The sequence below is a fragment of the Dama dama genome, chromosome 24 (assembly GCF_033118175.1).
Source record: "Dama dama isolate Ldn47 chromosome 24, ASM3311817v1, whole genome shotgun sequence".
Lineage (NCBI taxonomy): Eukaryota > Metazoa > Chordata > Mammalia > Artiodactyla > Cervidae > Dama > Dama dama.
This window is the reverse complement of record NC_083704.1, coordinates 8,810,209-8,825,872: the sequence shown is the minus strand read 5'-3', so window position 1 is coordinate 8,825,872 and position 15,664 is coordinate 8,810,209. Positions and strand designations below refer to the sequence as shown.

The following is a 15,664-nucleotide window of genomic DNA, read 5'->3' as shown; positions in this document are numbered from 1 at the left end:
TATTACTCAGCTGTTAAAAAGAATTCATTTGAATAAGTCCTAATGAGATGGATGAAACTGGAGCCCATTATATGGAGTGAAGTAAGCCAGAAAGATAAAGAACATTACAGCATACTAACACATATATATGGAATTTAGAAAGATGGTAATGATAACCCTATATGCAAAACAGAAAAAGAGACACAGAAATACAGAACAGACTTTTGAACTCTGTGGGAGAAGGTGAGGGTGGGATGTTTCAAAAGAACAGCATGTATACTATCTATGGTGAAACAGATCACCAGCCCAGGTGGGATGCATGAGACAAGTGCTTGGGCCTGGTGCACTGGGAAGACCCAGAGGAATTGGGTGGAGAGGGAGGTGGGAGGGGGGATCGGGATGGGGAATACGTGTAAATCTATGGCTGATTCATATCAATGTATGACAAAACCCACTGAAATGCTGTGAAGTAATTAGCCTCCAACTAATAAAAAAAAAAAATTCCAGTCACAATATCCAGAGTACCATGAAAACCATTTGCAAAGAGCTGGCTCTTCAACTACATAATTCAACTTTTTATGTCAGCTATGTAGCAACTGTACAAGTCAACCGTATATGTCAGCTATATATTTTAAAGAGAAATATAAAATATAGAAATGGAATTTCCATAAATCTAGCTTTAACACTTGCTGGTTTTGTGTTCTTAGTAACTTAAAATAATAAACAATTTCAATTTTTTAAAAGCAGAAAAAGATGCATCTGTCTACAAGGTATAAAAACTATGCTTCTCTCTTTCCTTTATCATATAACAAATAGATAGATGTTAATATATATATAGTTCTATATGAAATTAGTCTAACACACTTGTGATTGCAGTTAATTTAATTGGTTGTCCCTTTTGATAACTAATTTCAATTGTTTCATAATTCTACACTTTATAATGTCTTGGAGACATTACAAAATAAAAAATATCCACAAATGAAAAAAAAAAAGAAAAAGAAATACGAAATAATTTTCCTTTGAAATGCATCTCTCTTTAATGTTTCAGGACCCACACCACCACCTGGTAAAGTCCTCTGCTTAAGGATTTCTGTTGACTGTTGCTATTTATACATTTAAACTTCCAGTGTATCTCACTGACTCAACGCATGATGCAACATCTATTTCCTATCAGGCCAAAGCTACTGTTTTCACTTAAGGTTCAGTAGGAAGTTAATCATAAGGATATCTTGTCTTCCTTAAATTGGATTTCTGCAATAGCAACCAGCAGTCTTAACATTCTCATTCCTCTGATGCCATAGAAGATAGTCACAGCACCTCTGTGCAACTCACATGCCTGGGCTTCTTAATGCCTGCCTCCTCTCTCACCTGCCATCTTTAACACAAGTTCTGGATGATTTAGACAGCTCATTCAAAGTATTGAGCTCTGGAAGCAATAATGGTTTCAAAATCATAAATAGGAATTTGCTTACTCTAACTCAGCCGGATTTTAAGATCAAAATAACAGGTTTCCCACATCCAACAAAACTGGAAAGTATGAGCCAGTTGACCTCCCTTCCCCCCAAAAAAGCTCCAGCTCTATTTAATCTGATCCCTTACTTCAACTTCAAAGATAACACCAAGAATGCAATGAGTACTAGGAGAGAAATTAGGCAGAAAGGAAAGAATAAGAAAATGTGACAGTCAAACCTTTAAGGCGATTCCATTACTTAGTTTGACACATGGCTGAGCAGGCCCTGAACTGTGGGGAGGGGGAGGGGAAGGAAGTCAAGCAGCTTTAGGTAAAACAGTCCAATGGACATATTAGAAAAACCACAGGCTACCAGCTAAGCTCTTCATTCATCTAGACTTTAACATATGTTTTCTAAGTATTTTGAATATCTAAGTTCTTTTCCTAACAAGATGGATAAACAACCACTGTGTGTTGCTTTTAAAGGAGCCCTAGTCTAACATTTTGGGGCTTCCCCGGTGGCGCAGTGGTAAAGAATTCACCAGCCGGTACAGGAGATACAAGAGATGTGAGTTCGATCCCTAGGTCAGGAAGATGCTCTGCAGTAGGAAATGGCAACCCACCCTAGTAATCCTGCCTGGAATGTCCCATGGATGGAGGAGCCTGGCGGGCTATAGTCGGACACAACTGACTGACTGAGCACATACACACACAGACTAACCTTTCAGGCTGGCCTGTTATCTGGACTGACATCCCTTTTCATACAGCGAATACTTCTGTCATTTAATGTGTAGACCTGATTTTGAAAGAAGAGAGAAAGAAAGAGGCCTCCAGCTACCACAGCAATGAAAAAATCAGTCGCCACCAAGAGAGAAATTATTTAAAGGGACAGGGGGATCCAATATCACAGTTTTGCTAAAGATTTGCCTTGCCTCTTTAGCACATGGACTCATAAACACATTAATAAAGCACACCAGGTTCCTCTCTCCATAGGATTTTCCAGGAAAGAAGAGTGGAGTGGGATGCCATTTCCTATCCCAGGGGATATTCTGACCCAAGGATTGAACCTGCATCTCTTGCATCTCCTGCATTGGCAGACAGATTCTTTACCACTGTTATACCTGAGAAGACTTAAATTCCACAAGGTAAACACAATAAAAATAACACATTTTTATATATCTCTTCTTTAGCTAATTGTAGTAAAGCAGAGCATAGGTATATGGGGAGATAATCTGCTATAGAGTGGTTCCTCAGACACTTCCCAGGATGCAGGTTCAGGAATATATATATAGACTACTCTGGGTCTTTGTTGCAGCTTGCAAGCTTCTCCTGTTGAGGCGCCTGAGGATCTAGATAGCGTGGCTCAGTAGCTGCAGCACGGAGGCTTAGCTGCTCCGCCGCCTTTGGGATCTTAGTTTCCTGACCGAGGATCAAACCTGTGTCCTCAGCATTGGAAGGCTGATTCTTAATCACTGGACCACCAAGGAAATCCATCAGGAATATATACTTTTAAAGAACTCTATAGGAGAATGTGATGATGAGCAAGTTTGGCAAACAAAAACAGAGTAAAACAAACAACAACAAGAAACAAACCCTGGTATCAGGATACCAACGTTTGCATTAGTAATAACCAATTACTTCCAAGGTTACAAAGGAATGAAATATATACTAAGTTTTAATGACAGCCATGCAGGGGCCCAATATCCATGGCTAAGAATCAGTGCACTAAAGGTGAAAAGAGCCTTCACATCTTTGTCCAACTTTGAAAAGCTCTAGCTAAAGATTAAGTTAATTAATCAAGTTGGCTGAATTAACAACTGGAGACCAATAAGAAGGGCTTTGTGATTTTCCAGTTTATAGATGATAGCTTATTATGAATTTGGTATGCTTATAAAGATTAGAAACAGATGGTCCAATGTAAATCAAGCAGGCTGTCGTATAATGTAAAAACCTGGAACTTGCAGTCAGAAGACCTGGGCTTGAGTCCCAGTTCTACTCTTGTGTGACCTCAGGCAAGTCACCTAACCTGAGACCCAAGTTTCTTAACAATAAACGAAAATCCCATGAGATAGCATAGGTAAAAGGTACTTTATAAATTGTAAAGTGTTTTTCAAACATTGGTTATCAATGCCATAAATGATCAGAATGTAAACATTTATCATACAGTGTCTGCAGTCCAAGAAAATGAGACAGAAACTATTATCAACAACAGGGAGGAGTTGACTGTGTACTTTATGTCCAGAGTTGTTCTACTATTGGGTCCATTGTTATTTGTATCCATTAATTTATCCAGTGCTTATATAGTACTAAGTGTCAGGGACAGTCTGAAGCACTTCACAGTTTTGTTTTTTTTTTTAATTTCCCAACTAGCTTGCAAGGTAGGTACTTTTCTCATTTTACACATAAGGGAACTGAGGCGCTGAGTTTAGACACTGCCCAAGTTCATAGAGCCAGTGAGTGAAAGAGTTGGCATTCACACACAGGCAATCTGGCTCCAGAATTCATGGGCTCAATGACTATAAGATGATATTTCACTAGAAGGCAATATCGTTGCACAAACCTCAAAGATGATGTTATGAAGAGTTTGTAGGTCATTATCATAAGAAATAAACTGTGTTGAAAATTATAGGAAATTGCCATCTGGCATTTTCTGTATCAGGTCATATTTACATTGCTTAGGAAAATTTTTTTCTAGGATTATTAATTAGTGGTTACAAACTTAAATCACCACTAGATATACAGTTAAAATGGTAAATTTTATGTTACATATATTTTATCACAATTAAAAAATAAAAACCTTAATTTTATTTATTGTGTACAATTTAAAGTATCTCATACATTTTTATCTCAAGCTGTAGAATTCTTATTTCACAAAACTGAATGTATCATTAAGTCCATAGCAAGTGGGCATACACACATTTTACTGCTAAACTGATAATGGGACTTCCCAAGTGGCTCAGTGGTAAAGAATCCTCCTGCCAAGCAGGAGTCGTGGGTTTGATCCCTTGGTCAGAAAGATCCCCTGAAGAAGGAAACAGCAACCCACTCCAGTATTACAACAATAAAAATGATACAACAATAAAAATATTGATAAATAAAGCACAGGAAGCAAGTGAGCGCTGGGTCAACTGATAACTTTTAAGGTCCGTGAAATCTCCAGGGCCACTGTCTCCTAGGGTTCTGTCCAGGCTGCCTGTTGCAACTGGGATGTTAAACACAAGAGGGAGAAAATGCTTAAAGCAGTCATGTGTTAATTTGCTCTGATACCTAAAACAGTCAGGCTTGGCTTAAAGGATCTCGAGACCTGAGCCTAAAAGAGTTAACATTCTTGGCTGCTGTTTTCTACTCCACATTTGCTTGCTTTTTAGGGAATATGTGTTTGTGGGAAAACAAATGTTGTATTTATTACAGACAGATGCTCAGATTCTATTTAAAAATAGAATCACACAAGCAGGTGGGAGAGCCAGGAGCAGAGGATGGTTAAATATGTGACACAATCAGCTCATATACTGTGAACTGAACAAAATGGGAAGAAAGTGGTAATTCTGGAATTTATTTTCAAAGTTACTTTAATCTGCACTGTTTAGGGTTTTGCCTGAGTCACAGAGGGTTCCTAGTAATTGATTAGAAGATATTTATTTATTTATTTATTTTTCAGAAGATACTTTTTAAAAAAGTGGACACATTAAAGAAAAGAGAAGTTAATATATAAATTGTAGACTTTCAGTTACATGGTTTTGAGTTTTGGACATCACCATTCCTTGATGGAAGAATGCATCAAAAACTTACTCTGCAACTGTTTACTAATTTAACAACCTCAACAGAGACATCTCATTATAAGGCAGCTTTATTTCATAAGGGATTAAATTACTCATAAGGGATTAAATTACCTTGAAGGCAATTTAGTGAGCCTTATATTTTGGTTTAAAAACAATAATCTGACTCTGGTTTCTTTAACTGAAAATAACCACTTCTTCAAAGTTGAGAATCCCTTAGGAAAGATTATTGCTGTTCTGCTGAGGAATGTGAGAAATCTGGCTGTTGCTTAATAAATTTTTCTTGCATTTGATGACGGGAAAGGTAGCCCACCTGTTCCTTCCTTTATCAACTGAGTAAAGTTGGTCATATTATGTGGATTTGGACTTTTAACTTCAGTACAAGTTCACAGCTCTCTAAATTCGTAAGAGATGAAGTTGAGAGATGACAGAGGTGAATTCAATAATTTATTTGGAGCAGCAAACTCAGCATATACAAATATGACTGAATCAAAGAGACAGAATAAAGATATAGGAAAAAAAAAACTGGTTTTATTCAGTTGCAAAGAACATAAAAGATAATATTCCCTAGTCTCCTTCCAAATTCCATTAAAGAAAACTATTCTTGAGGCATTGCTGATACTGTGGACAATTCATTCATCAAGAAGTCAGATTAAGAAGGCTCTAACCTATCTCCTGCTTTCAAGAAGTCTCAGCACTTTTATTCACACTAAAGTAAAAAGCACCACAGCAATGACCACTTCCAGTCATGTGCTGAAAAATCAAAGAATAACATGATCACTTAGCCCTATCTCCCTCAATTTTGGGGAGCAACATATTGGCTGATAAAAAAACACTAAAATCATGTTATTTTTCACATAAAATCTTAGTCAGAAGAAAAGATATTCTCCACCTTACTGTTCTTGGTAATTTTTTTTTTTTTTTTGGTACTCTCTCCTGTAGATGTGTGTTTCCAGGAAGAGGAAATAAATAATGTAACTTGTATTTCACCTGTATTTCCAATGACAGTATGAATTAATGTTTATTAAAAGCCTACTATATGATAAGCACCATGCTAAGTGCTTTGCACATGTAATCTCAGTTAACCCTGTAACAACTCTACGAAGCATCTACTATTATAACTTCCATTTTAAGATGAGGTGTGTGGGATTGGTAAAAGGTAAATGACTTGATTCAGGAATGACTTGCTTCAGGACAAATATCTAGTAAGCAGACAGCCAACCTTCAAACCCAAAGGATGGTTCTAGAGCCTGTCTTTTAATCACTATGACAACTTCATTCTTCTAATACACTACTATGAGTTTTCTTGGCAGATTATTCACAAATAATTCATAGCTATAAAAACATGTTCTAATTCCCTTAAACTTTCTTCAGGCCAAAAACTAAAGGATGCTTAGAAAACATGCAAACAAACAAAAATCTAAATCCAATAATACTAAAATTACAACGTATTTTACACTAAATATGGAATCAGAATGATACAAATTTACTGAGAGTTTGGTAGCTATACAGCTTATTTGCCAACAGGAACATGGTGCACACACACACACACACACACATATGTACACTTTTTTCTGGCAAATGTGGCCACATTTGATGAGAACAAGCTAAATAAATTTGTATCCTGTTTTACTTCATTACTCTAAGAGCAAAATGCTGCCTGATGATCTAGTCATAAACTAATTCGCTAATCCTTTTTAAAGACTACTTTCTTAGAGTTTGAATCCTAATAAAATCTTAGAAGCAAAATACTTGCTCAAATAGATGTTAATCTAGACATGTCAAATGACTATTGCAATTGTAATTTGAAAACAGCAAGAGTTCTGCTTGGCCACTAGTCCTGCAAAGAGGAACATCAAGCAGCAAATAAAAAAACAAGTCTACCAGAAACTGCCATCATTCAACATGCATATTAGGATTAAAAGGTGAAAATGTTCCTCACTTATTAGGTGCAAATGTGGAAAACATTCAATAATAAATTAGGCTGATGCTTATGCATATGCAAACTGGCAAGGCATAAAACAAAAGAATGGACTTTGGGGTTAGACATACTGACACTAATCACTGCCCTGTCACCTAGTGGCTGACTGACCTTGGGTTAGACATGGAGCCTGACTCTCAGCTCCTCCCATATGCCAACAGTGATGATGCCTGTTTCATGGGGTTGCCGTTGAGTCTTTAAATACTACATTTATTATAATAAATGTTATATATATATATATACATATTACATATTATTGAATTATATTATTATAAAAGGATCCACCCAATCCCTGACCTATGGTATGGGTTCAAATCCATGATTGCTATTTATGGGCTTGTTTAGTTTTGGGGATTCCCTGTTGGCTCAGCTGGTAAAGAGTCTGCCTGCAATGTGGGACACCCTAGTTCGATCCCTGGGTCAGGAAGATCCCCTGGAGAAGGAAATGGCACCCCACTCCAGTATTCTTGCCTTGAAAACCCCATGGATGGTGGAGCCTGGTGGGCTACTGTTCACGGGGTCGCAAAGAGTTGGACACGACTGAGCAACTTCATCTTTAGTTTTTGGAGTCATTGCAGCACATGTTGACAATCAGAGCCCTCCACTGGAGGTTATTTACTGGACCAAATTTACATTCAATGCATCATCACTTTTGGAAATTTCTATCAATATGTTTATCATAACACAGAAAAGAAACCAAATTATTTGATAAATTACTGTATGTGCTAAGTTGGTACGGTTGTGACCGACTCTTTGCAACCCTGTGAACTGCAGCTCACCAGCCTTTTCTGTCCATGGGATTCTCCAGGCAAGAATGGAGTGGGTGGCCAAGCTCTCCACCTGGGGATCTTTCCAACCAGGGATCAAACTCGCGTTTCCAGCAGCTCGTTCATTGCAGGTGGATTCTTAACCACTGAGTCACTGGTGAAGCCCCTAAATTACTACAGGTTGTGTTATTTCTATTTACAGACTGGAGAAATTAAGAGTAATGTGGCCTCAGTCATCTGGCCATATTGTGAAGAGTACTGAAGCTTCAGGAATGGTTCTTCTAAAGACACAGTTTACAAAGAACTGTAACATCCTCTCTGCTCTCATTAGTGTGTCTGTCAGAATAATCCTAGGGACCTAACATAAGACCAGTTTATTTCTTCTTCACACTGCACATCTGTTATTTGTTGGCAGTGGAGGCCTTTGCTAAGAGTGGTCCAGGGATCCAGGCTGAGAGAGCAGCAAACCAAAATTTCAAACATTATCAATCATGGAGCCACAAGAGAGAAGTCTAGAGGATGTTGCACTGACACAGTCATATGCTCAGATATTCCTCACTCACTCATATCTCTTTGGCCTCACCCTGCACAGGAGTATCAGACGTGTATCTCTACTTTATAACAGGAAGGCAGAAACCTGGAACATTTTGGTGAACAATATTAATGACCACCCCAATCAGGAAGCAGAATTCTAGGAGTTGCGGAGTGCACATTTAGCAATACTGCATCGCTACCTTTTACATCTCCCTGGAAAACACAGGCAGCTCCACAGTACAATGGGTAAATACCCAAATGGCTTCTAGTATCTAAAGAAGTGCTTGCACATCTACAGGTATATCCTCCACAGAGAAGAGAGCAGACTGTTGAAATACATAGCCAAAAAAAATTCGCTCACATCATGGATGAAAAAAGCTAAATTTTACCACAAGAGCCTCCCAGCACCAGGAGTGCAATACTTAACATTTTCTTGGCAGTATAAAGAACTAGAAAAGTATAATCCAAGCAGGCATTGGTTGGAGTACATTATTTATGTCCAGTAATAACCTATAAGATAGATGATCAACTAAAACATGCTATAAATATTACATTTAAGTTATACATCAGTTTGATCAGCAATATCCATAAATTATGTATGGTGTTGAATAACAAGTATGACTTTAAGGCTTTGTTCAGAAAAACTCTCATTTCTGGGTTAGACAGGAGAGCCTATGGCAATCAGCATCATCTCCAGGAAAACCAAAGTGAAAGACTAACAAAGGAAGTAGGAGAAAGGCATCCTGAAACAGTGAGCCATGACCACAGTTACATCACTGCACTAGCAGAGATAAACCAAGGACTTCTCAGGTGGCTCAGGGGTAAAGAAACCAGCCAATGCAGGAGAAGTAGGAGATGCAGGTTTGATCCCTAAGTCAAGAAGATCTCCTGGAGGAAGAAATGGCAACTCACTCCAATATTCTTCCTTGGAAAATCCCACGGACAGAGGAGCCTGAAGGGCCATAGTCCATAGGGTCGTAAAGAGTCGGACACGACTGAGTGACTAAGCATGCACACAAAAATAAACCAACAAAACTCTGATGTCTCAAGTTGATAAAACTTAGTCAGTGCTTCTCTCTCTCTCTCTCTCTCTGTCTCCCTCTGAGACGCACATCAGACTCATCTGAGAGACTTGGCCTTCATCTAAGAGCTTCTAAGTTAAGTGATCCAGTAGAACACAGTGCTGGCACTGCTGTGTTTTGACCGCTGTTATTTTTGTTGTTGTTGTCACTTTATAAAGCCTTCTAATGCAAAGCCAGGCTTAAGAAATGCTAAACTAAGTCATGTGGTCTATGGAGCAAAAGAATAAACTCACAAATAATGGGTTCTGCAGACATGGACCTACTAAATGTAAAAGAAAAAACATTTGTGCTAATTGGGGAAAGAACTGTACTCCATGCATTAACTCTAATAGTTATCTAGCATATGCCATGTCTATTTTCTCTGAGTAATTACCAGAGTGACATGTATTCTGAATATATACCATAAGGGAATCAATGTTTTTTTAAAAAGGGGAAGGGAATTTCACCCATCTTTAGATTACTGATTTTCTAGTAAATGAAAAAATAAAATGTATGAGTAAACTAACATAAGTTACTAATACAAACTCTGAATATAGCCTTCAACTTTTTTCTAAAATGTATCCCAGTGTATCGATGAGTAATTTTATTTAATGGGGAAAAGTTTATCAACCGTACATTCATATACATATTCATTCACAGTGAAAGAGCTCTGTTGTGCTTTCAACAATGAAATTAATGTCAGTGGTCACATAAACATATCAACTTTTTAGTGACTACCAAAAAAAAAAATGCAAAAGCTTAGACAAACATGAAGTAAAGAATAGTTAACATTTTCAGAATCTAAACTGAAAAAATATTTTATTTTCTCATAAATGCATATAATGTCTTTCTATAAGAGTTTATTCCTCTCCCACCATAAAACACACACAAAAGAGATACAATCCACAGTCAGTGAAAACTCTGAAATAGTATTTAATCACTTGCTAAACTAAGCTTATACAAATAAAGAGAAATTAATATTGAAATAATATATGAAGTAAGATGTAGTCAGTTTGAGCAATGAGAGAGATACATGCTGATCATTGTTTGTCTGCTTTTAGAAAAGGAGCTGATATGGTAAATGTAATGTGCAACCATTCTCCTTCTCTTCTACAACAATCCTGAAGAAGATCTATATTGTCTAATACATGTTATTTTCATGTAAGTGATATTTTTATGGGGGCACGAGTGTGAATTTAGTATCTGGATCAATGTAGTATGGTGCAGAGACAGTATCTGGGGAGGAAGGAGCCCAGTGAAGAGAAGACATAATGCATTAAATTCCTGGGAAGTCGAGGCAACCTAAATGCAGGCTGGAATCAGTACTATCTCCATATCCAAGGAACAGGGATATCTCAGTCACCCCTGGGTATTACATAGTTTGACGTTATACATTTTCAAGTGATTTCTTATATGGATGACTTTTGACCATTTTCCTATCATGGTTGTCAGCATTTCCTGAGCTGACTGACCTCTTTCCTTTCTGCTCCCTGATTTTTCATTGGAATAATGAGGTGTCAGTCATCTGTGAGTCTCCTTCCTGGCAAGTGGAGATCCTTAGGTAGCCAGGAGTAGGGGATCTGAGCACATCAGGACAGCCGGGCATGTGCCAACTGAGGTAAAGGGAAACTAAAATTTCAGTCTTGAAAGAAGAGACCCACAGAAGAAGGCATTCTCATTTTATCAGCTCCAAGAAAGGAAGGGAAAAAGAAGACACAAACAAGAAGAGAGTAAGAGATAAGAGCCTATAGGTAGGTACTGTGAATCACAGCAGAGGCAAGAGCCTTCCCAGAGTCCATGGGTACCTAGGGAGTTATTCACCCAGGCACCAGCCAACTGCGGGAGTGGTGGACAGAGACATGAAACAAATGCTTTATTTCTTCTGTTGTCATTCTTGCTTTAGGAACCTGTTTAATTTAAGCACCCTAAATTCCTGGTATTTGCAAAAGTTTCCAAGTTTGCTTTAATGTTTTCAGACCTTATTCTTGAGTTTAGTTTTGTTTTGCAGCAAATTTTTTCCTTGTCTCAAGGACCAACGTATGCTCACTGGAATCAGACTACTTAAATTTATCCTGACAGAACTCAAATCCTGAGAGTAACACTAGTTCAGACAACTAAAAATACACATTGATTTTTTAAAATTTATTTATTTTTTTAATGAAGGTTAGCTGCTTTACAGAATTTTGTGGTTTTCTGTCTACACTTTGATTTTTTACAGATGTTTAAATATAATTTTTTAAGAATGCTCTGCTCTTTATCACTTTTGTCAAACAGTTGGGACTCTAAGGTCTGCTCCACGAGAAGCTGGACGGTTCCTATGTCTTTTAGAAAAGGGGAGGAGCACAGAGGGAGAACCTTCCCCTCTGTCTCCTGAGGGTGTCAGAAGTGCCCAGGCAACAAGTGAGCGGAGAGGTGCCTCATACCAACACGACTGGCTCACAGCCACCAAAAAGAAATGCATGTGATGTTATTCCACACAAACATTTCCACTGAATCAGCCTTCCCTACCCACGGCTTTCAAGCTGAATGGAACAAAGATACAGTATGGCCAGAGATTCAGTTAAGTCCATCGGCAAGTACCTCAGATTTCCACAGATTTTCTTATACTGTGGACTAAATGGCGTGTCTTAAATGTACATACATTTATATGTATATCTGAATATATATATACTTCTCACTCTACAATAGGAACCATCCAAATTGAGTCAAAGGCATTCACACTTTTGACATCTACTTTTTAATCAGATTTCTAAGGAAAGCATAGTTTGCAGATGAAAAGTTTCAGTATTAGAATACAGATATAGATAATTGAATTAATTTATAACAACTAAACCAAACCCATGAAAATAGGTTCAATTCACTTACTCTCATCAACTTGAGAATTCAGTCTATTCATTAATTGTAGACTGTGATTTAAAAAGTTTAAAAAGAATAAAAAAATACTGGAGGAGTTAGTATAATGAAATATTCTGTTTGAAATTTGAAAAAATCTGGTTGCATTCCATAATTAATCTTTCCTGTGAGCTAGGGCTATAACTTAAGAGTTTTCTCAAGAGAACTGAAAAATTATCGAATGATAATCTTAAAACTGTTTCAAAAGGCAATTATGGGGAGTGCTCTGTTGATTGATACTATATAGCCATTAGAGAAATAAAATTTAAAACTACCTCGTGGCTATTTTTATATTCATACTTTCTTTGAAAAGGCTGTTTTAAAAATACCAATATTTGAGTTTAAACAAACAGTACATACTATTTTGTTCATATAAAAATAAAAGTAAAAAACTATATATCTTTTAGGATATGAGAGAAAATAGTCATCATTAAAAACAAGTGGAACAGGAACAAAGTTTTGACATTACTGTACCCACCTTTAATGTGATACTATAATGTCCAACAAACGCCGCATTTATCCATGATCTCGAACGGGGATCACCCAGGAATTCTACGTGATATTGTTCAACATCTCCATCCAGATCATAGGTCACATACTTCCCTTTAAAAGGGTCAGGGCAAAGTATCCCTGGCCAACTTTCAAAAGAAAATATTTTTAATTATTTTCATGTTTTAAAAAAGGTAGACATTAATACATCTATCACAAACATCTGTCAAACTGCCTCCTTTGAATTTTAATAACTTTTTTACAAATTTTAAAGACATTCATATTTTAGTCTTTTAAGTAGAATATTCAATTGATACAAGTAATCAGTTGTATCTCTGTAAATATAGAATGTTTTGAAACAGTCACATGCTGAAGATATTCATAAGATGTGAGAAGAAAGAATCATGAGACAAAAGAATGATTTCCAGGGTCTATAAGAGACATTTAGGCACTGCTAACAGGAAAGTTAAGAGAAAAAGAGTCACCAGATTCATGGCAGGCTTGAATCAACTCTCACCAATTGTAATGATTAACTACTAAAATGTTAACCCACTGATTTGGTAGGACAGAGCTAGCGATCTGTGAACCAGGATGCCAAAGGGGACTGGTAACTCAGGCTGTGCTGACACTGGATGCTGTAGTGACTTTGGGAAAAGCAGAAACAAAAGCAGCAGTTCTGCTTTTATCCTCCTCACCACATCTGTTCCATTGGCAGTGACCGAATGGTAAATATCCTCAATACTGCAAATACTAGAGTGGGCAGTCATTCCTTTCTCCAGGGGATCTTCCCAACCCAGGGATCAAACTGAGGTCTCCCACATTGCAGAAGGATTCTTTACCATCTGAACCACCAGGTAAGACAGCAAATAACATTTATCCTTCACTAAAAACAAATCTTTAGGGGTGTGTTCTTTCATGACACAACCTCCAGAAATTCCTTGATATGTTTCAGTTTCCCACTTGGCAAGAACAGCATATATATCCACTAAGTTTTAGCCTTTTTTAACCAATCACAGAAGACTCTGACCTACTGCTCAGAGAATAAAGAAGGAAGATCAGGAAGCTGTGATTAAGGAATGCATGTGTGTGTGCTCAGTCACTTCAACTGTGTCTGATTCTTTGCGACCCCATGACTGTAGCTTGCCAGGCTCCCCTGTCCATGGAATTCTTTAGGCAAGAAGACTGGAATGCGTAGCCTTTCCCTTCAAGGGATCTTCCCAACCCAGGGATCGAACCCACGTCTCCTGTGGCTCCTGAATTGCAGGCGGATTCTTCACTGCTGAGCCACTGGGGAAGCCCGTGACTAAGGGGTGCACAGTAGCAATCTGACTAAACTTTACAGATCAAGATTCAAAATATGCATGGCGAACACACCTGAGCATACAAAAACTGTACAATTATCAAGTTCTACTTCAGTTTGCAGTACTGCAGAGTGAGAAAGGCAGTGAAGTTCAAGTTAGAAGGCCCAGTTTCTTGTTCTGCCTTGCACAAGACATGAGGCTGCTAGCAGGTAACGAGGCCTTACTGTCACTCTGGGTCCTTACTGTGCTGTTTCAAAGTTCAAAGGAACATACACTTCACACATTTGGGGGTTTTGGCAAATTAAAATATTATCAAGTACCATCATTATGGACTGAATTATGTCATCCTACCAACCCAATGGCAACCCACTCCAGTATTCTTGCCTGAAAAATCCCACTGATGAAGGAGCCTGGTGGGCTACAGTCCACGGGGTCACAAAGAGTCAGACACAACTGAGCGACCTGACTTTCCCTTTCACCAACCCAAATTCATATGTCAAAGTCTTGACTCCCAGTATTTCAGAATGTGACTCTATTTAGAGATAGGGTCTAGTAACCAAGTTAAAAGGCAGGCCCTAATCCAACATGACTAGTTTCCTTATAAAAAAGAAGGTTAGGATCTAGACACATACAGAGGAAAAGACCACAAGAAGACAAAAAGAGAGACTCATCCACAAGCCAAGAGAAGCCTCAGAAGAAATAAACCCTGCTGACACCCTGACCTCAGACTTTTAGCCCCTGGAATTGTGAGAAAATAAGGGTTAGAGAATGAAAGGGCCCGGACAGCTCAAGTGGTAAAGAATCTTCTGCCTGCAATGCAGGAGATGTGGGTTTGATCCCCAGGTTGGGAAGATCCCTTGGAGAAGGAAATGACAACCCAGTCCAGTATTCTTGCCTGGGAAATTCCATGGACGGAGGAGCCTGGTGGGCTACAGCTAACAGGGTTGCAAAGAGTTGGACATGACTGAGAATGCATGCACATGACAGAGAATGAAAAACTGAGTCCAACAACCTGACATCCAAAGAAGTCGAATCTTTGGGAAGAAGTGGAAATGATAATGGAAAGTCAAGTGAGAGTTCAGAACCTAAATGAAGAGGACCATCTGGTTGTTACCAGACTCACATCACAGCATCTTACTGGTATTTGGCAACTCGTACTGGACTGCACTTAAGAGTTAAACTTGAGTTCAATTTATATTTTAAACCTATTTTGGAAACCTACATTTCTGAAGGAATCCACTCAAAAGAAGACTTAAACAGGTAGATAAATGACTAAGAATGAGTGGCAGCTGCAATGGAGATACCCAACTTACAAGAAATCAAGGAACAAGTGTGTCCTTCAACATGATTAATAACTATTTTAAAGGCAACCCAACTGTGATTGTTACATTCTATTTGTTTAAACTCTTTATAAAACATAAGGGGTTCATGTTT

The 15,664-nt window shown here is 38.0% G+C and overlaps 1 protein-coding gene across 1 annotated transcript in view; it reads right to left on the bottom strand.

Moving 5' to 3' along the window:
- Window positions 1-15,664, bottom strand: part of ZCWPW2 (zinc finger CW-type and PWWP domain containing 2) — a gene marked incomplete at its 5' end in the record, with an annotated part of 138,947 nt that overhangs the window by 61,802 nt on the left and 61,481 nt on the right. The window contains one exon of the mRNA XM_061129137.1: window positions 12,919-13,078. Within this exon, the coding sequence (XP_060985120.1) occupies window positions 12,919-13,078 (160 nt within the window). The remainder of the gene's footprint in view (window positions 1-12,918; window positions 13,079-15,664) is intronic.